At 54.7% G+C, this 23,962-nt stretch overlaps 1 protein-coding gene across 3 annotated transcripts in view; it reads left to right on the forward strand.

The window, feature by feature from the left end:
• PHF21B (PHD finger protein 21B) overlaps window positions 1-19,584 on the forward strand; it is a 95,296-nt gene extending 75,712 nt beyond the window's left edge. For 2 of the 3 annotated variants that reach the window (XM_060306386.1, XM_060306385.1), the window contains 8 exons: window positions 6,988-7,039; window positions 9,397-9,473; window positions 11,735-11,789; window positions 12,875-12,897; window positions 13,901-14,059; window positions 15,653-15,728; window positions 16,056-16,159; window positions 17,494-19,584. In XM_060306386.1, coding sequence (XP_060162369.1) covers window positions 6,988-7,039; window positions 9,397-9,473; window positions 11,735-11,789; window positions 12,875-12,897; window positions 13,901-14,059; window positions 15,653-15,728; window positions 16,056-16,159; window positions 17,494-17,712 — 765 coding nt within the window. In that variant the 3' untranslated portion in view covers window positions 17,713-19,584. The remainder of the gene's footprint in view (window positions 1-6,987; window positions 7,040-9,396; window positions 9,474-11,734; window positions 11,790-12,874; window positions 12,898-13,900; window positions 14,060-15,652; window positions 15,729-16,055; window positions 16,160-17,493) is intronic. The other variant, XM_030855672.2, reaches the window with a different exon arrangement.
• Window positions 19,585-23,962: the final 4,378 nt, after the last annotated feature.

Below are 23,962 nucleotides of genomic sequence, written 5' to 3' on the forward strand. Positions count from 1 at the left end.
GAACAGGTAGGGTTTCAGTAAAAGAGCAAGAGGCAGGGGGAGGGCACTGCCCGGGCAGAAGGGAAAGGACTCAGCACTCCCAGGAAAGTCAGCTGGTCTGTTTGGACCGTGGGTAGCATGTGTGCCTGAGAATTTCTAGACATGGGGTTACAGACGGACATCGGAGCCCAGTCCTGGAAGACCCGATGCACGCTACTCAGGTGGGACTTGATTCCGTGGGTAGTGGGGAGCCATGGACTATCTTTGAGCAGGAGAGTGACTTGGCTATTGTCTTTTGACATGTCTAGAAAGCCTGCTGGGAGTTCATAGAGTCGACCACTCACGGAGGCTGAGATGGAGCCAGTCTCCTCTGTGGCCTGAGGCCCAGTTTTGTCTCAAGAGAGACAACCCATTCCATTTGGTGGCAATGTATGAGCTCCTACCGTGTGCGGGGTGAGGCCCGGGCCAGCTCGCAGCTCAGGCTCCCATGAGCACGCTTCTGTCCTCCCATGAGGTTTGCTGCACCCTTAATTTTCGGGAAGGTTTTCTGGGTACATTCTCTTTGTTCTTTCAAAGTATATCTTAGTCAATTATTGTGCATTTATACAATTAGTATAATTACAGCTAATTACATAATTAGTGTAAATACGTGTAATGACTTAAATAGAACTTGCAATTACAACACGTCCTGGTGTAAAAATCCTTATTAAAGTTGCTTTCAGAAGAGGGCTGGGAGCAGTCGTGCTGCACAGACACGGGTTTTGTGGCGGCCTTTGAACCTGTTCGTGAAGGATCTGAGTCAGGAGCACTTGAGGCCAGAGCAGCAGCTGCCCCAGGAACTTCACCAGCTGAGCCAGGCGCGGGCTCAGGGCCCTGGGGTGGGGCGTGGATTTGGGGTAGAGACACTGACGGTTGTCTGTAAGGCTCAGCTGTACGGTGGCTTCTGGGGTAGCGGCTGTCGAGGTCCCAGTGTCCATACATCCCACACGCACGGCATCTCTGAGCCCGCAGGCGCCTGTGAGATGAGATGAGATGACAGTGCCCACCCGAGACATCGAAGGGACCCGCGCAGTGAGCCCACCTCTCTGCCGAGTGAGCCTGCGTAGCTAACTGTGCTTCCTCCCCTTTTCTCCCGCATCCTCCCAGCAGCTCTGTGAAGCAGGTGGGGCAGGAATTACAGTGTTCATCGTACAAACGAGGAGGCGGGCTGAGAGAGGCCAGCGTGTCCGCCCCTCGACCCAGACAGAACCAGGGCTCCAGACTCCTGCCCCAGGCCCCGTAGTCTCCTTCCTGTCCCAAGTCCTCTGCCTTCTTTAGGACAGAGCCTGGCCTTTTCTGTGCTACTCATTATTCTGGCCTCGGGCAGCATCTGTCCAAGCTGGTCACCCTCAGATTAGCACGTGCCCTGTGGAATGACAGCCAGAGCAGGAGTTCCAGCCCTGTTCCAGCCCTGCCACACGCCAGCCCCGGCCGCCTCTCTGGGCAAGACCCGTGCACACAGATGCTCCCTCCTTCCACGCCATCCCTGCTGCCACAGCCCCGGTTCCTGCCCTGGCCCTGCCCAGGCTCCGAACCCCTAGATGGGTTCTTCCCTGCAGCTAGATCAGAAATAACCAAGTCACCCGTCTTCTTTTTAAAAACATTCTTCCATTTAGAATTTATTGAGATGTAATTGGCATATTACATGGTATAAGTTCAAGGTGTGTAACGTAATGATTTGATATATGTGTATATTGCAGAATGATCACCAGGGTAATTGTGGTTAACATATCCATCACCTCACATGGTTATTTATTTTTTGTGTGATGAGCACTTTTAAAATCTACTCTCCTAGCAACTTTCAAGTTTACAAGACAGTATTGTTAACTTCAGTCCAGTGCTGTACGGTACTTATTTATCATATAGCTGGAAATTTGTGCTTTTGACTTACCTTCACCCAATTCCCCCAAGCTCCACCCCCTGTCACTGGCAACCACCAATTTGTTCTCTGTTGCCAAGAGTTGATTTTTTTTCAGATTCCATGTATAGGTGAAATCATAGAGCATTTGTGTTTCTCTGTTTGCCTTAGTTCTTTCAGCGTAATGCCTTCAAGTTTCATCCACATCATCAAAAATGGCAGGGTCTCCTCAATTTTGTATTGGTCACCCCCTTTCTTGAAAGCCATCAGAGCACAGCCCCCATTAGTATGGCTTTGAGTTCTCGCTTGGACCATACCTCTCTGCTGCAAACCCTCAGCAACAACAGACAGCATGCAGGAAGAGCCAGTAGTAAAGATGTGACTGTGCATCGCTGTGTCCCAGAAACACAGGCAGTGAGCACGACAGATGCCCCAGACCGTGGCCCCCAGGTTCAGAATCAGATGAGGGTGACCAGGCGGCTCCCAAGGGGCAGTGGGTCCCCTGAATTCTTCTGGCAAGAGAGGAGCAGAACCAGGCTTCCCTGCTAGTCCAGGAGCCAGCCTGTGCCTGGGGCCACCCCTGGGCTGGGCAAGGCCAGGGTGACTGCAAACTTGCTATAAGGCGAGGGTAAGCAGTAGGGAGGGAAAATGAAACATGAAACAGAGAAGAAAAGAAGCAGTGCCCGAGGTGAGTCTGCGGACAGAATTGTAAAACACATGATGCGATCTAATGCTAAGAAGGACAATCAATAAAATCAACTTTTGGAACGTGAATTTATTCAAGATGAAGCTAATTTTGTGGCGTATTCGTAGCAGTGACTTTTAAATATGTTTAGGATACTCAAAGAAGTTAAAAATAAAGGAATAACATTCACTTGAAATAAATAAGGAATAATGAAGCAAAAAGATCATGAAAATAAAACATCAGACAGTTACAAAAATTATTTGAACATCTGGTAATGAAAAACACGGTGATTGAGATAAAAAAAAATTACTAGACAGGATGAACAGAGGTAATTAGTGCTTTGGAATATGGTACCACAGAGATAGCACAGAGATGCAAAGAAGCGTAAAAAATTATATATGTGTAATTTTATATATAAAATTATGTATGTATAAATTATATATTCACATATATATATGAAGCAGCAGAACTGAGTGGTGTGGGCGGGGCCTTGCTGACGGCCAGGGAGCTGCAGGTTGCAGAAAGACTCATCCGTGCTGAGGATCACAAGTCTGTATTCAAGTGCAAAAGGACAGGCAGTGTCTGTGAGCCGCACTTGGGGTAGACAGGGCTGGGACCACACAAAGGGATATGGAAAGAGAACCTCCGTAAGGCCTCCAGGAGCAGAGAAGTTGCCACAGACCCTCCTTGACCTTGTTGGGCAGCAAGGAGGCGTGATAAAACAGAATCCCACTGAGGCACCGTATGTGAAGAGTGAAGTCAGTACAAAGCCACCGTAAGGAGAGAAAGAGAAGCAATTTTTACCATAAATAAAAAACACTACCCCCAAAGCCCAGTATTCTACTATGAATCAAAAGAAAGAAATCAATACGGTAATCACTACTAAGAAGGAAGCTGCAGTGCCGAAAGACAAGGGCTGAGGGAAGAGATGGCCATTTAGGCCGAAGTACTGGAGAGAGGGAAACGTGAGCTGGAAATTTTCAGGAAAAATTAGGAAGACCATCACATAACTACATAACTGGGGGAGCACAGGGCACCATAGTCACAGCAGAAGACAGGAAGACCTAGCAGGCAGGAGCGAGAGAAGTATACAAAACAAAAAAGAAAGAATGGATTTTTAAATATTAGGAAGTGGTACCTAGAGAAGACAAGCAAAGAAGATACAACAGGTGCATAATTGGAGGCTTTAAAGAAGAAAACCGGGATGACGGGGCAGAAGAGCTACAGTAAAACTTTCCCACGGTTCCCTGCGATATGAATTTGGCTATAACGTGGTAGGCAGTTTGCTCCTGTTATGTCGGTGATGGTGGGCTGAAGTTGTGTTCTGCAGAGGAGGGGCTGGAGGGAAGGGAAGGCCGAGTGGGGAACCAGGAGGCAGAGCATGGGCTCCACTAGTATTGGCCCAGCCCAGCCTTCCCAGTTCAGGCCAGTGAAGGGGGTGCCAGGACTGGCAGATTCCTAGAGGCCACTGTCCATTCAGCCACAGGACCCTGGAAGTGACACTGCAACCAGGTGGCACCAAACTGCAGCCTGCACTGGCATCGACTGGCTGGAGACTTGCTGGACCTCAGAACCCCTGTTTGAGCAGGTCTGCGGCCACCTCAGTCGTCTTTCGTAGTCTTGTGTTGACGTGAGCACACGTCTTCCAGGACTGAATCTGACGGGCCTGAGTTTTCACGGTGTGGTGTTGCTTCACTGTTTTTAGAAGGCAATTCAAGGGGCTTCCCCGGTGGCACAGTGGTTGAGAATCCGCCTGCCAATGCAGGGGATGTGGGTTCGAGCCCTGGTCCGGGAAGATCCCACATGCCACTGAGCAACTAAGCCCGTGCGCCACAACTACTGAGCCCATGTGCCACAACTACTGAAGCCCACGCGCCTAGAGTCCGTGCTCCGCAACAAGAGAAGCCACGGCGATGAGAAGCCCGTGCACTGCAGGAAGAGTAGCCCCTGCTCGCCACAACTAGAGAAAGCCAGCGTGCAGTAACGAAGACCCAAAGCAGCCCAAATAATAATAATTTTAAAAACTTTAATTAAAAAGTAATTCAAGAAAATTTACTGAAATGAAAGGAGACTTTAATTTCTATACTGCAAGGACACACTAGGTTCCAGAGGAAGTTGACGTGTGTGCTGGGTTAACATTGGGTCACAGCCCAGTAAAGTCATTGGCTTTTTTTTTTTTTTTTTTTGCGGTACGCAGGCCTCTCACTGTTGTGGCCTCTCCCGTTGCGGAGCACAGGCTCCGGACGCGCAGGCTCCGCGGCCATGGCTCACGGGCCCAGCCGCTCCGCGGCATGTGGGATCTTCCCGGACCGGGGCACGAACCCGTGTCCCCTGGCATCGGCAGGTGGACTCTCAACCACCGTGCCACCAGGGAAGCCCAGTCACTGACTTTTAATGGAAACGAGAGGATCCGTAGGCATCCAGGCAAAAGCAATCAAGTCGCTTTAGAGGGAGAACAACTGGGCCGGCTTCTAACTTTTCCACGGCAACATTCAGTCCAGAACACAGGAGAGCGGGAAGAGAGAAGAGGGGACCCAAGGCGCTTAGGTGCAGCCAAGATGGCCTTCACGTTGAAAGGCCACAGACTAAAGGTTCTAAATCTGCCAAGAACTCAGGAAATGTTGTTCCCATGAGCCATTCGTGAGAAACTACTAGAAACTCAACCCCCATCGACCACGAGACGCTTGGGAAAGCTTGGCACCAACGCTGGTTGAGCGTCGTGCATATTTAACTATGGAGTAAAACAGGATAAGGGTGCTGGCACAGAATGTAAATATTACATGTACGAGATGACACATAAATATTAATGTGTAAGATTCACCTAAGTGAGCAGAGAGCGAGGGAGAGAAGGGAGAGAGGAGGAATGAGCTCTCAGATTGTCGCGTTTGTGGAGTTGGAACTGTCAGTGGATCGAAGAATATGATTTAAAGGTGACAGATTGAGGCAAACTATTTTCAACAGCATTGAAGTAACTGGAAAGAAGGAGTAAACAGTCGCTATTTGAGATGCTGTAGAAAACCCAGGAGACTCTCACCGGAAAAACTGCTGCAGACAATGAGAGAATTCAGCGTGGCGGCCGGTGTGGTAACTTACAAACGTCAGTAGTCTTTAGAGAAACGCACAGCAACCTGTTAGAAGCTTTCTAGAGAACTGCATTTGCGATCGCAACAGAAGGATGAAATGCCAAGGAATAAACACGATGATCGATACCTGTTTGAGGAAAAGTTTGAAACTCCTGAAGACAAAGAACAGAAGCACCTTGTGGTTTTGGAGAGGAAAATGTAATATTATTAGGTTGTCATTATGTCCTAAGTTAATTTATAATTTTAGCATCATCCCAGGAAATATACCAACTGATTCCCTCGTTCTCAGAACTACCGAAGATGGTTTCTAAATTTCACATGAAAAAATAAACGAGAAGAGCCGAGGAAGCTCGGAACAGGAAAAAACAGGGACGGGATTCTAATGCCGTCAGATTACTGTAAAGCCTTGAGAACTACAAGTGAGGTGGTAGCTTATGAATAGATGGGAAGATTTAAGGAACGGAATGGAGGGCCGTGTGTGTGTGTGTGTGTGTGTGTGTGTGTGTGTGTGTGTATGATTCACTCCTCAAATCAGTGAAAAGCGGAGAGATGGAATTTTCAATCAATGGTATTGGAAAAAACGAGTGGCCACGTGGAATAAAATGAATCCATATATACCGTATACAACGGGATGAATGCCAAATAGATCAAAAATTTAAATGGAAAAAGTAAAACTCTAGGTACTAAGATAAAACGTAAGCAACTTGCTTTCTAAACTCAGAGTCTCTAGCTAAGATGCAAAAATCCAGACACTGCAAAGGAAAATACTGATAAATTCTACTATGTACAATTTTTTAATGGTCTATATGGCCAAAAAAAAAAAGCACCAGTGGGACCTAATCCCCACCTCCCTAGATGTGGGCCGTGCGTCGTGACCTCCTCCCAAAGGTGACAGTGTGGACGGTGGGTGGGGTAAAGAGGAACTTCGCAGAGCAGACGCCTGACAACCGCACCTCAGCCAGGTGACCAAGGTCAACATCACAGTGATCGGCCATGTTGACGGCGCGTGCAGCGCGCCGAGGGGATGGGACGAGGGCCCTTCACCTCTGTGGTCTCCCTGCAAAACCCAGGACCCCAGTCTAATCCTGAGAAAAACACCAGGCAAATCCCAGACAAGGGTCTGCCTACAAAATTCCTGGTCAGTCCTCCTCAGACGGCCAAGGTCATCCAAAAGAAGGCAGTCTGAGAAACCGTCGCAGCCCAGAGGAGCTGAGGAGACAGGATGACTGACGTCATATGGGGTCCTGGGTGGGGTCCCGGGACGGAGAAAGAGCATGAAATGAAAACTAAGGAAACCCAAAACAGAAAAGCTGCGTTAACCCTTCTCTGTTTCCTTCCCTCAGAAAATCGCCTTCATGGTAGCGCTGGGCCTGGTGACGACGGAGCATCTGGAAGGTGAGGACCCTTGTGGCGGAGCTGGGCCTGGCCCACGGGATGGGGCGGGGGGTTGCTGAATTGGCATCAGACAGAAGCAGTGGGTCTCGGATTCCCGGTCAGATGGCAGCGCCCGGGTGTGACCCACCTTCTGCGTGGTGGGTGCCAAGTGCCAGGTGGTCATCACGAAGACCAGGGTGCCTGCCCGCTCTCCCAGCTTGTGACTGTGCACGAAACCCACTGTGTCTATTGAAGGGACCTTGGGCATTCCCGGCCCCCAAGTTGGAGGCAGCACAGTGAAGTGATAAGAGCAAGGTGCCCAGCTCGGCCGTTACTAACTACTCAGGCTTGGGCAAGTCCCCCAGCTCCTCTGGGCCTCAGTTTCTCTGTCTGTGTAATGGGATAACAACCCACCCTTCCTCCTGGGATTGTTGTAAAGAACCAAGAGGAATGCCCAGCACCACCTCCCCTGCTGTTGAACTGGTCCATGGGTCCCGTCTGCCCCCAAACCCATCGGTGGAAATCAGAACATTATTTGAGCAGACAGGTCAGTGTAACACTACAGGTGCTGCTTGACTTTACCGATGGGATCAATCTATGCATCGTCATAGAATCTAAGGGCCTGGAAAGCATGGAAACCAACCTTCTGGTTGCACTTGTGGGGAAGCTGAGGCCAGAGAAGTTGATTCTCTTGCTCGAGGTCCCACAGCCAGTCAGTATCAGGCCCAGGCTGGAATCCAGGTCTCCTGACTCCCAGCTCAGGGTGTTCTCCACGATTCTGACCTCACCGCTAAAGATATTTTATAAAGTGAAAACATCCCTACACCCCAAGTAAATCTGGATTTAGGAAGGAAACTTCACTTGCTTTTCCTCCTTAAAATCGAGGAAAGGAAAGGAATGAACTGAATCCCCCAGTGCCCGAGGCACTTACAGGCTTTAATCTCAGGTGGAGGTTCTCTCCATTACAGCAGGTGAGTAACTGAAGCCTGGGGAAGGGAAGGGACCTGGGGAGCCCACACAGCTCGCCCGGGCCTCCTGTGCACAACTGAGTCAAACGTGCCCAGGAGGTGGGTCCAGGCCTTTCCACGGCCACCTCCATTTGCATTCCCTGGGTCTGACTCACTCTCTGGCGGCAGCTGGGGTGTAGATCTGGGTGGAGAGGGACAGGGGTGTGGCCCAGCCCCCCAGGCTCCACTGACCTGGCCCCAGTGGGCAAGTCTCATCTGAGCAGCCCCTGCTTGCGGCCCCCTTCCTTCTGCTGTGCGGGGCCGGAAGGGGTTCTCTGAGCTTTCCATCTGAAGGTCTGAATACTCCTGCTTGAACTTGAGTGTAAGGAATCCAGCTGTGCTTGGTAGCCTTTGAGAGCTGTTTATGCTCTGCCTTTGGGGTCATGGAGGCAGCCTGGGGCCGTGGGACTGGCCTGCACATCCACGTCAGTAGTCCCGTGTTCAAGTCCTGGCCGTGCTGCTTACAGCTGGGTGACCTTGGGCAGGCTCCTTCCCCACTCTGAACCTCAGTCTCTTCATCTACAACGTGAGGAAAACCACATTTTCAGACTTTTCAGGGGTGTCGTGGCAACTGAGATAAAAACACTCTGCGAATACATTTGGGAATGTTACTATTTTTATAAATCATCCTCATTGTGAAAACTCTCCTCTCTCTCACCCATGATACCCTAAATACTTATTTATTTGGACCCTGTCTTTTCCCAAAGAGGGTCTGAGGTGCCTTACAGGAAACACACGAATAATATTGAAACAGTTTCAAAGAAGAAATCAGGTCCAAGAGACAGAGGTTCGGAAATAATGTCAAAGCAGCTACAGGCAGAGACAGGGCCCACCTGGCAGTCAAAGCAGAGGAAGGAAATGAAAACGAGAAGGGGGAGAGGAAACCCAGTTCTCAAGCTGCATGAGGCCCACCACGCCGGCCCCCATCAGGAGGACGCGTGCCTGGCGTCCTGGGGGTCAGGCTGCCGAACAGAGGCTGCCCCTGCCCTTCCCAGGAGCCCGGAGTCCCACCCTGCGGCTCAGCCAGGCCAGCGTCTGACCAGTGGGCATCTGCTGTCCCCAGGGTCCCATGAGAGACATCCCCGGGCCGGAGGATGGCACACGGGGCCTTGCAGAGAGCAGGTGCCTGGATTCTGGGTACCTCACACCCTCCCACCAGTCAGTCCTTCAGCCTGGGGCCAGCAGGTCTGTCCTGCCTCAGAGTGAGCGATTCCGGGGGCACCCACCCGCCCGGGGCCACTCCGGGGCGCGGATGCTGGGCAGAGAGGCTGCAGGGCAGGAAGGGATGGTGGCGCCTGGGGTTTGCGGAGGAGGCATTCAGGGTCCTGGGGCAGGAAGATGCCAGTAACTGCTGCGTCTGTGCCTTTCCAGAAATCCAGAGCAAGCGCCAGGAGCGGAAGAGAAGAAGCACAGCGAACCCCGCCTACAGCGGCCTCCTGGAGACAGAGGTGAGGGACCCGCCGTCTCCACACCAGCGAATGGGGAGGCTCCCCTGGGCTGGCCTCCCTCACCTGCCCTTCCAGGGATTAGAGTTCAGGGAGTGCTATCAGTAATTCTTTCTTCACCTCCTGGGCTCAGAGGCAGTTGAGAGACAGATGCAGAGGCTCGGGTGTCAGTGGGGCACCTCACCTAGGCTGCCCTGGGGGGGGTGTGGGGATGCCGGTTGCAGATTATCCGGCACGAGGTCTGGTCGCAGGCAGTGCTGGCCGCCTGGGCCTCCCGGGACCACTCAGGCCCAACTCTGGAGCCCGGCCGGCTCGGTGGAGCTCATGACTTGGAGAGCCGAGAATGTGAGGCCACGGAGAGAAAGGCCCGGAAGGGGCCGGGCTGAGTGAGGGTGGTTCCTTGTCTCCCCTGGGGAGGAGGGAAGGGAGCAGCCGTGACTCCAGCTGACTTCCCTCCGCGTGGAGGCGCGAGGCCAGGAACAAGAGATGTGGCCTGGCACGCCCGGCTTCCCCTCCTCCCGACGCACTGAGCCCAGCTCCCCTTCACACGGCGGTACCCCGGCTCCAAGACTGCTTCCTCATGGTGGGCAGCGTGCACCTTCCCCGGGTAGCCGAAACTGGTAAAATAGGGCATTAAAGTGAACTCCGAGGCAGGGAATCCCCTCCCAATCCAAATCCCGTCCAGGCTGCCCGCCCGGGGCCCGCTGTGCCCCGTAAGGAGATGATGAGTAACCAGACACCAGCCAGCGATGCAGCGTCAGGACTTAAGGATGCCTTCCAGGGAGCGCCTTGGCCCCCTCCCATCAGCACATTCCCAGGGAGGACCTGAATCCACAATGAGATCTTCTTGCCTTTGCAAATTAAAGTCCACAATTCTAGGCTAAAATCCAGATGTCATCTCCCAGAAGCCGGCTCTGCAGAGGCTGCCAGCGGCCTGGGCTTTCCTAGGGAAAACTCCCTGGAATCTTCCCCTAGGATGGAAGCCGTTGCCTGAAGGCCCCGAAGTCGGGCAGCCCCCTGACGTGGAGCCACGTCTGCAGAGGCCAGGGCCTGGCACATTCCAGAGGGCCCGGAGGAGGGCCACCGAAATGCCGTGCTCGCGTCCCCGGGGGTGTTCGTCAGCCTGGGCCAGTGGTCCCAAATCTATGGCTCACAAACTGGCCCTCACTGGGAGGGGGGCTCCCGTGGGTGGCCCTGTGGGGAGAGCCCACCTGTGTCTGCGTTGCCTGCCTCCCCAGCCCACCCGCCTGTCCTTGCTGTTACTGTCCCCCGAATCCTGCTCGGAGAACACACGTGTTTATACCCGCTCACTTCCTCCCCAATTTTCTGAGCAAGCCATGTCCTGAGACAGGGCCCCAAGCACTGGGCCCCATTTGTGAGAGTCACGGAGCCGTTTCCGCATCTCCACCCAAGGAGACGGTGTGTCCTCTGTGCTCACTGATGGAAGCATCCCCTGCTCTGTGGGCATGGCCGTGACCTCTTCTCTGAAGCCTGTGGCCACGGCCAGAGATGACCTGATTAGCGAATCAAGAGCCGACGCAAAGCCCTGTGACCTTGAGCCCTGGACACATACGTAGCCCAGGAGCAGCCCTTCCGTGGGTCCCTCCCCTGGCCCTGAACGCGGCCCAATCACGTTGAGACAGATGGGTTTACAGCCCGTCACCCAAGTCTAGAACCATCTTCTTGCCACAGCCAAAGCCGTGTCGAACCACCAAAGTCTGAAGCCACGTGGCCTGTGGTTGCTAAAGCCACCTTCTGGAACACACCAGGAGCTTCCATCTACCCGTGATGTTTTGGGCACTGGGGGCCACTCTTTGTTGTCAGGGTTCCTGGAACTCATGCCGAGAAGTGGGGTTTAGCGAGCCAGTCCATAATACACCTCATTTCCCCACCTGACCCCAGAACCAGCTGAGAAAGAAAATACAGGAGGAACACAGAGGGACAGCCACGTGTCAGCTTTGTTACTGATTTGCCCCCATCGGAGAGCCCTGACTGCCCTTCCTGAATGAGGCAGATGTGCCCACGGGGAGCAGGGACGGACCTGTTGGGCAGAGCCTTGGCTGGCTTTTGCCCTGGCCGACCTGTCTCTCCCCCTCCCCACGGCCCTGTGTCTGTACCCGTTTCTACCTCTGGCCGTGGGTGTCCGGCTGGAGGCCGGAGCCCAGGATGGGGAGCCTGTCCTGGGTGAGCCCTGGGCGGGGTCAGTGTTGCCAAGGAGGGCTCCCCATGATCTGGTGGTTTGGTTTGGTTTTCTGTTCCTGCAGAGGAAGCGGCTGGCGTCCAACTATCTCAACACCCCCCTGTTCCTCACAGCAAGAGGTAAGCACTTCTCCCGCAGGGTAGCTGTGGGCTGGGCTGGGCCGTACCTCCCTCCACTGGCAGCGGCCCGGCTACCCAGCCTGCCCTGTCCACAGCAGCGGCCACATGGCTGCTGACCGGTGGATGGCGCATCACAGCTCACCAGGCCCTCTGCGCCGTGGCCACGCTTGTCCTCACGTACCACGTTACCTCCCTGGGCCTTGGTTTGCTGATCTATAGAAAACGGGCCCATAATAGTCCCGGCCTCTCAGCTGGGACAGTGACAGGAGGGGTGAACATGACAGCACTTTGTAAACCGTCGAGTGCTGTGTACACGCAGGAGCTGTTTTTGCCACTGGATGGTATGATTTCCAGAAATTAAAAAGAAAACTGTTTTTTGTGATCATTAAAATATGTGGTTTGGCATCACTCACTAGAATGGAAGTGCTTTATGGCTGAAGACGAGTTGACAGTAAGTCACTCTGAGGGATCCCTGGAGCAATGTTTCCTCCGCAGGACAGCTCACTGCTGCCATGTGCCTCAGGGAGCTCAGGGGCCACGGTGAACCTACCTCTGGGTGGGTCCTGGCCATGACTGCGGCAGAGACCTTTACTTCCATGGTGCCCTGGATGAGAACCCAGGTGTCACTGGGGCCTGTGATACTCCCATCAGGCCCTGGGTGAGGACCCAGGAGTCACTGGGGCCTGTGACACTCCTATCAGGCCGTGGGTGAGAACCCAGGTGTCACTGGGGCCTGTGACACTCCCATCAGGCCCTGGGTGAGGACCCAGGTGTCACTGGGGCCTGTGACACTCCCATCAGGCCCTGGGTGAGGACCCAGGTGTCACTGGGGCCTGTGATACTCCCATCAGGCTGACCCAAGAGTCACTGGGGCCTGTGACACTCCCATCAGGCCCTGGGGGAGGACCCAGGAGTCACTGGGGCCTGTGACACTCCCATCAGGCCCTGGGGGAGGACCCAGGAGTCACTGGGGCCTGTGACACTCCCATCAGGCTCCTTTCACACTGGGCCTCGTGGACTCCAGTCCTGGCTGGTGCCCCTCCCGTGCCCTCTAACATGCTCTCCACCCTTCTTCCCCGTGCTAGCCAATGAGGACCCCTGCTGGAAGGTACGTGTCCCCTGGTCTTCACGCCTGGTTGGGGGGGTGGCGGGCATGCTTTCCATGCAGTTCAGGTAGGGTCACTCCTGGCAAGGGGCGCGGGACCCCAGCACCCTGCTGCCCTGGAGTGGAGCTGAGGGCCTCGGCCTCCATCCTCGGTGCTGAGGGCTTCGTACACCACCAGTCCACTTTTCAGCCTGCCCGGCAGAGTTGGACATCACCACAGGGCTCAGCCCGCAGGTTCAAGCAGGAGCCCTCCAGACGCAGGGACACCAGGAGCCACGAAGGCCTGAATGGAAGCAGCTGATGCTGGGTGCCAGTGTGTTCTGTCTGGCCTTGCTGTGTGACCCTGGGCAGAGCTGGTCCTCTCTGGTCTTCATTCCCTACCTCATAAGGGACTGGACTTGGGTCTCAGGGTCTCACCCCACATGCCCACATTTCAATGATCGTGTGAGACCCCAGCCCACCACGCATGCACCACGTCCCCGCTTCCCAGGATGCTGGCTGGTCGTGACCTCATTTGTGGGCGCAGCTTCAGAGTTGATTTTCAGTGTCTGTCTTTACTAAGTTTCACATCTGATTGTAAAAGGCATTTCCAGTCCCTACACGCCTGTAACAGTCAAACCACTGGAAAGCACCACGTGCTGAAACTCCGTCAGGCCGCGTTGTTTGCAGCCATAACCCTGCGGTGTCGCAGATCGCAGCCGTGGCGGGCAGGCGTTGTCTGCAGCCTCCCTGTAGCTGTAGGCCGGCCCGGGCGTGGGGACAGCAGGTGCCTTGAGCCCGAGGCCTGCTGCGCGGAGCCCACACACCTGCAGGGGTGCTGGCTTTGAGGCAGGAGACCCGGATGCTGCTGGTTTCCAGGCCTGTGTCCCCTTGGTCATCACCCCTTCTCCTCCCCTCCCGAGCTGCTGAGAACCTGGCAGAAGAGCTGGGCCCCAGGCAGGTCCTGCACCCCACCCCCCAACTCCCAGCCCGGCTGACCCGCCCCCCACCCTCCCGTCTCTTCCAGAACGAGATCACCCACGATGAGCACTGTACTGCCTGCAAGCGAGGGGCCAACCTGCAGCCCTGCGGTACCTGCCCAGGGGCCTACCACCTCAGCTGCCTGGACCCGCCCCTCAAGACAGCACCCAAGGGCGTGTGGGTGTGCCCCAAGTGCCAGCAGAAGGTACAGGAGGCCGTGCTCCTGGGGAGCGGCCGCACCCTCACCCTCACCATCTCCCGGAACCGCGGGGCCCTCCCTCACCCGGCACAGTGTCTGAGGCCACTCACCGTCTCTTTTTCCTGGGTCGTCCCCGCCGTGAGCAGAGGCGGGGAAGGCCGTGGAGGGCTGAGGAAGGAGCTGGGTGAGGAGCAGCCTTTTGCAACTTGGGCACAATTGCCGTTTGGCCCAGGATAATCCATTTTGGGGGCCGTCCTGTGCACTGCAGGGTGTTCAGCAGTGTCCCTGGCCTCCACCCACTAGATGCCAACGGCAGCCCCCATCGTGGCCGTCTCAGACACTGCCGGTGAGGACCACGGGTGCGGAGTGAGCAGAGGTTCCCTCTGCAGCTGTCTGACTTGGTGACTCCAGATTTCCCAGGGAAGAACCGCACTAACAACACAAACCACAAAAAACAGTGCCAGTTAGCACGTTTGATCTCACTGATGACAACATGCAAATGAAAAGCTATCAAATTAGCAAAAACGACAGCACTCCCTTCTGGCGATGGTGCGGTGCAGCGGGCACTCGTACGTGTTGCCTTAAAGACGTGTACACTTTTTAAACCCGGCGTCTTGCTTTGGGGAATAGAGTCTAAGGAAATAGTTCTATACAGGTAAAGTTCTGTGCAAAAAGAAGCCCCTCAGCCTTTCTTTATAAAAGGGAGAGAAGGAACCAGCCTGGCTTCCCCCCAGGAGTTGGTGGAGTAGATTCCAGCGCTTTCCTCAGTGAGATGTGGTCACTGAAAATGATTTTTTACAAGGATTTTGAGGTTCTTTGGGATGTGTTCATTATTTGGGATTACGTTTAAAAAAAAAATAAAAATAGGACTTCCCTGGTGGTCCAGTGGTTAAGACTTCACGCTTCCAGTGCAGGGGGGAGCGCGGGTTCGATCCCTCGTTGGGAAAGATCCCACGTGCCATGTGGTGCGGCCAAAAATAAATAAATAAAACACAGGTTTTATAGCTGCTGTAGAGTTTGATCATCAGCTGTCTGAGAAAAAACAGTGTGCGGAATAACAAAAACCTGGGAGAAAATACCTGTGTTTGGCTGGGTGGTGGGGAAGTTATCAGTGTTTTTAAAAGTAGGCTTTTCTACAGAATGTATTACTTGTAAAATCATTGGGGAGTCATCTTTTTTTCAAAAAACATAACTCTCGGGGCTTCCCTGGTGGCGCAGTGGTTGAGAGTCCGCTTGCCAACGCAGGGGACACAGGTTCGTGCCCCGGTCCGGGAAGACCCCACATGCCGCGGAGCGGCTGGGCCCGTGAGCCATGGCCGCTGAGCCTGCGCGTCCAGAGCCTGTGCTCTGCAACAGGAGAGGCCACAACAGTGAGAGGCCCGCATACCGCAAAAAAAAACAAAGAAAAAACAAAAATTAAACATAACTCTCGTGATTGCCTGTCACTCTGGGTTTTGTGGGGACCTAGGGAGAGGGTGGATATGACAGCCCAGGGAGCTCTTCCCCCACCCCGGCCCCTACCGCCAGCCCGGGTTACACAGCCAGGGCGTGGCGGGCCCCCAGGCTGTCCGCTGCCTCAGTTCCCCGTCTGCCCTCCAGGCCTTAAAGAAAGACGAAGGTGTGCCCTGGACCGGGATGCTGGCTATTGTGCACTCCTACGTCACCCATAAGACAGGTAAGAAAGACACCCTAGGGAGCTGGGAAAGGGCCCCGATTCCCTTTTGTCCAACCCCGCCCCTAGACCGCTGGACTCACTTTGGGCCCAGCAGAGGCTGTTCTGGGCCAAAGACCCCTGGAACTAGTTCTGTGTGCAGGGCAGTTACTGCGGGGATGGAATTCCAGTCCCCGTGCATCCAGCGAGAGCCACCGGCCCCTGCAGGAGGATGTGGCCAGAATGACCTATAGGCACGGGCCTAGGATTCTTTCTACCTCTCCTGCTCAGCCACGGCCCAGCCCCTGCTTGCCTGCAGTTCCCTGTGGGGCCTGGTCTTCTCTTTCACAGTCAAAGAAGAGGAGAAGCGGAAGCTGCTGCAGAGGGGCAGCGAGCTACAGAGCGAGCGCCGGCAGCTGGAGGAGCGGGACCGGCTCCTGGCCTCGGCAGTGAAGGTGCGCGGGGCGGGGGTGCGGCGTCGGCCCTTAGAACCACAGGGTGTAGAGCCAAAGCGTCGCTGTCTGCTTACTGAGGCCCCAGGAGGAGACAGACTCACCACCATCACTTAGCGAGTCAGCAGGTGGAGAAGGCAGCTGTGTGACTCATTCCACAACTAGTTGTCCAGCAGTTGAGCATCTGGCTCTGTTCCTTCTCAGCTCTGTGACCTCAGCAAGGCCCTGACCATCTCTGAACCTCAGTTTCTTGTATAAAGTGAACACAGTGATTTCTTCTCTGTAGAGTGGTGATAAACAAGATGATGATAATGGTGGTGGTGATGATGGTGATGATGGTGGTGGTGGTGATGGTGGTGATGGTGATGATGGAGGTGATGGTGGTGATGGTGATGATGGAGGTGGTGGTGATGGTGGTGATGGTGATGATGGTGGTGATGGTGATGATGGAGGTGGTGGTGATGGTGGTGGTGGTGATGATGGTGGTGATGGTGATGATGGAGGTGGTGGTGATGGTGGTGGTGGTGATGATGGTGATGGTGATGATGGTGGTGATGATGATGGAGGTGGTGGTGGTGATGGAAGTGATGGTGGTGGTGGTGGTGGTGGTGATGGAAGTGATGGTGATGGTGGTGGTGATGGAGGTGATGGTGATGGTGGTGGTGGTGATGATGGTGATGATGGAGGTGATAGTGATGGTGCTGATGGTGGTGGTGATGTTGGTAACAGCAACTGGTAAAACCCTTTAAATGTAGTATCCCGTTTAATCCTCTCCATAACTCTATGAAGAGCCTCTGTGATTATTCTTAGAGTTTGGGACTCAGACTCAAGGAGTTTATTTGCCCAGGCAGCAAATAATTAAAACTCTAACTCGAGGCGTCAGTCCTTAACCACTTCACTGTGTCGCTATGATATATAAAGGCTAGAAAAACCCATGAATACAGCAGGCAAGAGGAAGAGCAGAAAACTGGCCAGCGGCCTGGAGGTCTGCAGGGCTGCACTTGAGCCAGAACAGGCTCGGAGCTTCCTCCGGCAGCAGAGGTCGATGTGGTCGGCTAGGCAGCCTCACAGCCGCGAGGCAGGGCGTTCCCGCACTCCTGCACGAGCACATCGTTTCCAGCCTGAATGTTCAGAACAGGCTTCTCCTGCGGGCCTGGCTGCCGTTTAATTCCATTTCTCGCTTCTGCCTGGTGTGCGCGAGGCCCTCTTCCTGGTTTCTTTCAGCCTCTGCGGTGGAAGGGAGGGGCTTTCCGAGAAAGCGCTGAGGGGTGGCTGCCCCAGGTGGCTTGTGTCACTGAATTCTGAGACCCTTCTCTCTGACACCCTCCCCCCAACAGAAATGCCTGGAGCTTAAGACGAGCCTGCTGGCCCAGCAGAGGGGCACCCAGTCGTCCCTGGACCGCCTGAGGGCCCTCCTGAGACTGATACAGGGCGAGCAGATGCTCCAGGTCACCATGACGACCACCAGCCCCGCCCCGCTGCTGGCCGGGCCCTGGACCAAGCCCTCAGCAGCGGCCATGCACTCTGCCCTCCAGCACCCCCCGGGGCACAACTGACCCCAAGGGACCCGTCTTCACACCCACGGAAAGTCACTGGGACCCTGTTCGCAAGACCTGAGGGTTCTGTCAGCCTTAATTCATACACACTATGAATTTCAGACAAAAATAAAACCAGACAGAGACAGGAAAGAAGGGAGAAGAAGCTGAGTGAGAGTCCTAGAGCCAGGATGGGTGGGGATGGAGTCCTGCGCCCTCCAGGTCAGATGGGACGCCCGGAAGCCAGGTCGGGGCACAGAGTCAACTCCCTGCTGTTGGGGGGCTGCCCGGGCCTCCGGCTTCTGGACACAGCTGTCTCCTGGGCCTCATGCCACCCCCGCGGGAGAGAGAAGGGCCGAGGTGCCCTGTGGGAGGGGAGCTGAGGACACGACGTAGCCAAGTAGTAGAGCTAGTTGGGGCGAGAGGCGGGTAGCAAATCTAGGTAGACTCAGCCGCCCGCCCCCACGGGGCCGTCGGGCTCACGCCAGGCCTTCCAGAACGCCCATCCCTGTTGTCAGTGTTATTAGCGTTCAGAATCGCAGCTGTTTAACTTGAAGGACGCTCCCCAGGGGACGCTGCTGTGGCCCGGCCAGGCCTCCGTCTGCCCCCCGGTCTTGGGGGCGCCCTCGCCGTGCGCCTCCCTCCTCCGCTGACTTTTTGGACTCCTCTTGCCCTCGATGTCTTTTTCTCGTGGAGTTTCTGGGCGAGAGATGGAGCTGCAGCCACGCCAGGGAGGCGTTTGGCAGGTTTTCTATTTTGGGTTGAATCGTTCAACTTAACGACTGAAGCCTTTTCTTTCCTCCTTTTGAAGAGCCGATATAGTATTCCATTCCTCTTTTCTTGCCAGTACAGACACTATGCCAAAAAATAACTTTACATTTTTGTATGGCGTTTTTATTGTGAGATATTTAATGTGAAGGGGACACTTGGTGACTTCTATTCCTGTTCACAGTGGTCTCTGCTGCCAGGATGAACGGAAAACCCCTCGGGCGGGGGAGCTGCCAAACTGGAGGGACCCAGAGGGTTTTTTAAGAAGTGGGGGGAGGGGGAGGAAGAGAGGGCAGTGGCCTCGGGAGACTAAAGGGTCCCTCTTGCTGTCTCCATGGGAGCGAAGGGTGCCCGCCGCCCTGCATCCGGGATGGGCCGTGCGGGCTCGTCACGCCCACTGGCTTCTCCAGTCCCGAGGGACTTAGCACAACAAGATGAGCGTCCGGGAGCCACAGGACTCCCACCCCCAGCACATCACACGGTGCCGAATTGCATTGAACATACGTGTGCGTGTGCACACGTGGCCCCAGACACGCATGCACGCACGCTGCCAGGTGCAGAGCAAGGAGGCTGGCCGGAATCCCGCAGACTGCCATGGTCCCTCCTGTCATTTTCACGACTCCGGGAGAAACTGTGCTGTACGATACAGATCTATTTTAATACACTTAACACTGGGTTGAACAAGATTTTTATATTCTTTTATTGATGAACTAAGTGAACTGTAAGACACACGTCTTACATATTGGTTACCCTAGATGCCAATTACGCATTACCGCGTGGCTTGCGATGTAAATGTCTTCAGGTTCCTTCTTTTGTTGGTTGGTTTTTCTTCTTGGATGGATTGAATTAAATTTTTTTTAAAATGTAACGGGAAGATATGAAAGGTTGGACCCGGGAGGGGTAGCTGCCAGTGTGTCTTGAGACTTAGTTTTTTGGACCAAGGAGGACCGTCCAGTGGATAGCGGGACTAGAGAAAAAGTGTCTGTCTTAAATATGCCGATGTAGTTCTCCTCTGTGCGATGCATTAAACTCGATGGATGGTTTCAAAGCCCTGTGGTTCGTTTCCCTGCCTTCAACAGAGAGGCCTCTGGGAGCCCATGGGGCAGGCAGGTGGGAGTTGGAGAGGTTGAAAATCAGGGTCCTGCCTCCTGGTCAGGTCCCCACCCCAAGGGAGGGAGGGAGGGAGAGAGGAGAGAGCTCTGGGGCGCCCTCCACGCACAGATCCCCCCGCCCCGGGAGGTGCAGGCGCACCTGTTGGGGCCAGGATTGATGGTTGCGAGGACCAGAACCCAGGCCAGGTATTGTATGGAGCCCAGGGGCCGTGTCCACACTGGCCCCTCTCAGCATCAATGTGACCGCTTTCTCTGCCTCCCGGGCAGTACCAAGCTCCCACAACCGCCCTGGGGCTTAGTCAAACTGGGAACAGCCCAACTGGGAAGCCGGACCCTCTGCATCCCTGCTCCAGACATTGTGCAGACGCCTCTGGTTGGCCCAGCGGGGAGAGGAGCCCACCGCTGGACCAGCTGTGGCCAGAGAATGGGACTGGATACAAAGTGACTGCCCCCTGGAGCCCCCAGTGGGAGTCCTGTCCCCCCCCGGCCCAGGTAACAGAGTCGGACTGCTCCAGCTTTTCTGCCTGATCACTGAACGCTGTGGACCCCGGGTCTGTGCTCCCTCCAGTCCTGAATTCTCACTGGCCTTGTCCAGCCTCCTGGCTTTCTGTCTCTGTGCCAGCGGCTCCCCGGTCTTCATCTCCAGCCCTGACCTCTGCCATGGACTCGAGCTGCCCACGGCCAGCCCCACTGATGTCAGCAGACATCTCAAACGGCTCGGTCTCCACCAGGCCAACCCCTCCCTCACCTACCCCATCCTGGGGGGATTCAGCCTTCCTAAGATGTGGGCTGGACCTCCACCCCTGGCCACTGGCCATCTGTCAGCTGTGCCCTCAGAATATTAGCAGGATGTGCCCATGTCTCACCACCCACACCACCACCTGGGTCTCAGCCATCCTCTCCCCTGGATTACCGCATGGTCACCTTCCCCTTCCCCCGGCAGCCAGTGTGACGGCGCCTCTGTTAAACCCCTGCTACCCCTCCTTGCTCAGCAGAAGCTGAAGTGCCCAAGGCCACAGGACCTGCCTCCTCTGACCCCTTCAGCTTCCCTTCCTGCTCTGCTCCACTTTCATGGCTCTGTTCCAGCCACGTGGCCTCCGGGTGCTACTTGGAACCCACTGGGACTGCTCCCACCACAGGGCCTTTGCACATGCTGTGTCCTCACCCACCTGCTCCTCCCCAGCTGTCTCCCTCACTTGCTTGGGGACATGACCACAGCCCCCTCCCAGTGCAGCTGTCCCCAGGCTCCCTCAACAAGACCTGGCATTTTCTCTCCTTCCCTGCTCTGATTCCTGAGACTTTCATAACCTACTATGAGTCACCTTCGTATGGTTTTGGCCACTTCATGAAGGCAGGCAGTTTGGAGACTGGAGGTCCGAGATCAAGGGGTAGCAGCAGGGCTGGTTCCTTCTGAGGCTGTGGGACAGAATCTGTTTCTGGCTTCTGTAGGCTCATCGCCCCGTCTCTGCTCCACCTGACATGGCCTTCTCCCTGTGTGCACGTCTGTGTTCAAATGTCCCTTTTTCATAAGAACAAGTCAGATAAGGACCCACCTTAATGATCTCACTTAAACTTAGTCATCCTATTTCCAAGTCAGGTCACATTCACAAACACTGGGGGGTTAGGACTTCAACTTCTTTTCAGGGGGACACAATTCAACCCATAACAGACACCTTTCCGTAGGGTGTCTGTAAGCAGCTTCCCTGCGGCTTCTGCCCCCCGGGACCACCCAGGGCTGCCCCCCTTGCCTCGTCCGTCCCCACAGAGCCCACAGAGTGGAGAGGCCATGATGTCATCCTGCAGAGGAGCCTGTTCCCTGACGCCCTGCCGTGTGCCCACCCCACCTGGCTTCTTCCTCGGACCTGCTCTGACACGTCAGCCCCTCCCAGGGAACCTGAAGCACAGGGACCTAAAGGGACACACCCAGGTCACACGGCCAGCAGGTGACTTTATCCCAGGTGGTGGTTCCCGGCCACTCTGCCTCTCTGGACACTGGACGCTGGGCACATCGTGGGGCCTTTGTGGCTGGCTGGAGACCACCCCAACCAAGCTGCATGCATGCGCACTCCTGACCCGGCTAGCGGGCCAGTCTGGGGCTGCAGATGGCGACCTGCCCTCTGGGTGACTCCACCGAGGCGTGAGGGGACAGATGAGGGAGCACAGGCTAGCCAAGTGCTACTGACACACACTGCCCTTCCCCACTCTTTCAGCCCAGACTGCGTGTCCCACGGTGGGGGGGGGGCGCAGGGCTTCTTAACTAAACTCTGCTCTGCCCCCAACCCATCTCTCAGACTCCCCCATGGCTCCCCGAGAACAGTGCCTGCAGTTTCTGGGGATGCCACTGGGTGGTTTCTGGTCCCCACCTCGATGTCCCGCCCTCCCCTGAGCAGCAGCTCTGACTGTGACTGGGGGCTCCCCCAGGGACTCCCAAGGCGTCCTGGGGAGAAGTCTGAGCAGGTGGCTGCCATCTGAGAGTGGTGTGAGACCACCTTCCAGGCCACACCGTCCACACCCTGTCCTGCCTGCTCCGTCCCCTGGGAGGACCCACAGAGCGCTGGGTGCTGGCCGTAGCTGCTGCTACATCCACTGGCCACCTTCTGCATGACGAGGCCCCAGCACCCATCCCCAAGGATCCCCGGTTTCCGAACAGAACGGAAGGACTCCCACCTACCGGCGGGGCAGCTCCGAACGCGTCCCTATTGTTGTCAGGTGACAGAGATCCACTGGTGCTAGTAGCGGCCCGCAGGTCCCTGCGGGGTGAGAAAACCAGGCTGAGGAAGGCTGGCTCCAGAGGGTGTGTGCAGATGTGCTTCTACCCCCAGTTTCTCCCACACCTGGAGTTAGCTCAGCAGGAGAAGCTGTCCCCACGGCCTCCACTGCTGAGGCTCTGGTGCCATGGAGGCACTGACCGGAAGTGGAGGGGAGGCCCAGCCAGGGATGGGCCACCTCTGGAAGTATGGCTTGCGCCAGCCCCAGAGAATCACTGTGTGTGTCTCTTCCAAATCCTCATTCACTGACTTCATGGTTTTTTTTTTTTTGGCCTCACTGTGTAGTAGGCAGGATCCTAGTTCCCCAGCCAGGGATCGACCTGTGGCCCCTGCAGTGGAAGGGCAGAGTCCTAACCACTGGACCACCAGGGAAGTCCATGACTTCATGTTGATAGTTCATAATTGGCCATGGTGGGAGTATTTACACCATGGAAATTGCAAATGCCACAAATCGGGGCTTTACATTCCTAGAGAGCCAGTGGTTAAACATGTAGAAGCAGACTGCTCTCTGTATGCATGTGTGTACACGTGTGCAGATGAGAGAGAAGTCGAGGAGGGTGGGTCCAAAGTAAACTTGTGTCCAGCATTAGCCAAAGTTGATGGGTTTGAAAATGCAACCCTAGATTCCTCACAAAACTTCCAGACAGAAGGAAATTCTCTGGTCTTAGCAGTTCACCAAAAACGTATGTCTCTAAACCGCAACAGTTTCACAAGGAGGCCGATATGTGTTAATTAACACATTTTCCGGCACTGATGTGAATGAGTTTGGCCAAATACTACCAAAATGTAATTTGACCAGTTTTTGGGGGGATCAAGAAAAATTATCCAAAACTTGGAGGTAAGGTATGCCTTTAATGTAATTCTAGGGGAGCAGTTCTCAAACCTGAGTGGGAATCAGAATCATCTGAGGGGCTGGTTGAAACTCAGATTGCCGGGGCCACCCCAGCTATGCTGTTTTGTTAAAGGATGGGCCACACGACCCAAGCCATGCAGGGAGAGAGCTCCCCAGGAATTTCACTGACACCATCAGGAAAGAAGAATCTGGTACTCAAGGTCCACGTAAGCTGGAGTACCTGGGAGCCATCTCTTTTCTTTTTTTAAACTTACAGAAGTATTTAAAGCCCCAGTTCCCTCTGTATGAGCACCCACCAGCTTCCGCTTACCTGCAACCCTTGGGGTGTTTCCAGTATATCCAGTGACGGTGGATCAGCTCTGCCCAGGCAACACAGCAAACTTCAGCCTCCAGAGGGCTGCAACCACACTTTTCCAAAGGGGTCTGAATCCTAGCCTTGGGGAGGGGTGTTTTCCTTCCAGGTGTCCCTTCCTTGGGTACACTCTCTTGCACTGTTCTTTAGGGATCACTTTATACCTTCATAGCTACTTCCCTGTTACACTTAGTGATTGTTTATACCAAACTTTTCCTTTTAAAATTATTGTGTGGTTTCTGTTTCCTGGTTGAACACCTTATACCCTGAAACCATGTTAAATCACTTATTAGTTATCATGGCTGTTTGGTAGATCCCTCATGGCTTTCTACATAAACAATTATGTCACCTGCAAATAGAGACAGTTTTACTTCTCTCTTTTCAATCTTTATGCCTATTATTTTTCTTGCCTTATTGC

This window comes from Globicephala melas, chromosome 10 (genome assembly GCF_963455315.2).
Source record: "Globicephala melas chromosome 10, mGloMel1.2, whole genome shotgun sequence".
NCBI lineage: Eukaryota > Metazoa > Chordata > Mammalia > Artiodactyla > Delphinidae > Globicephala > Globicephala melas.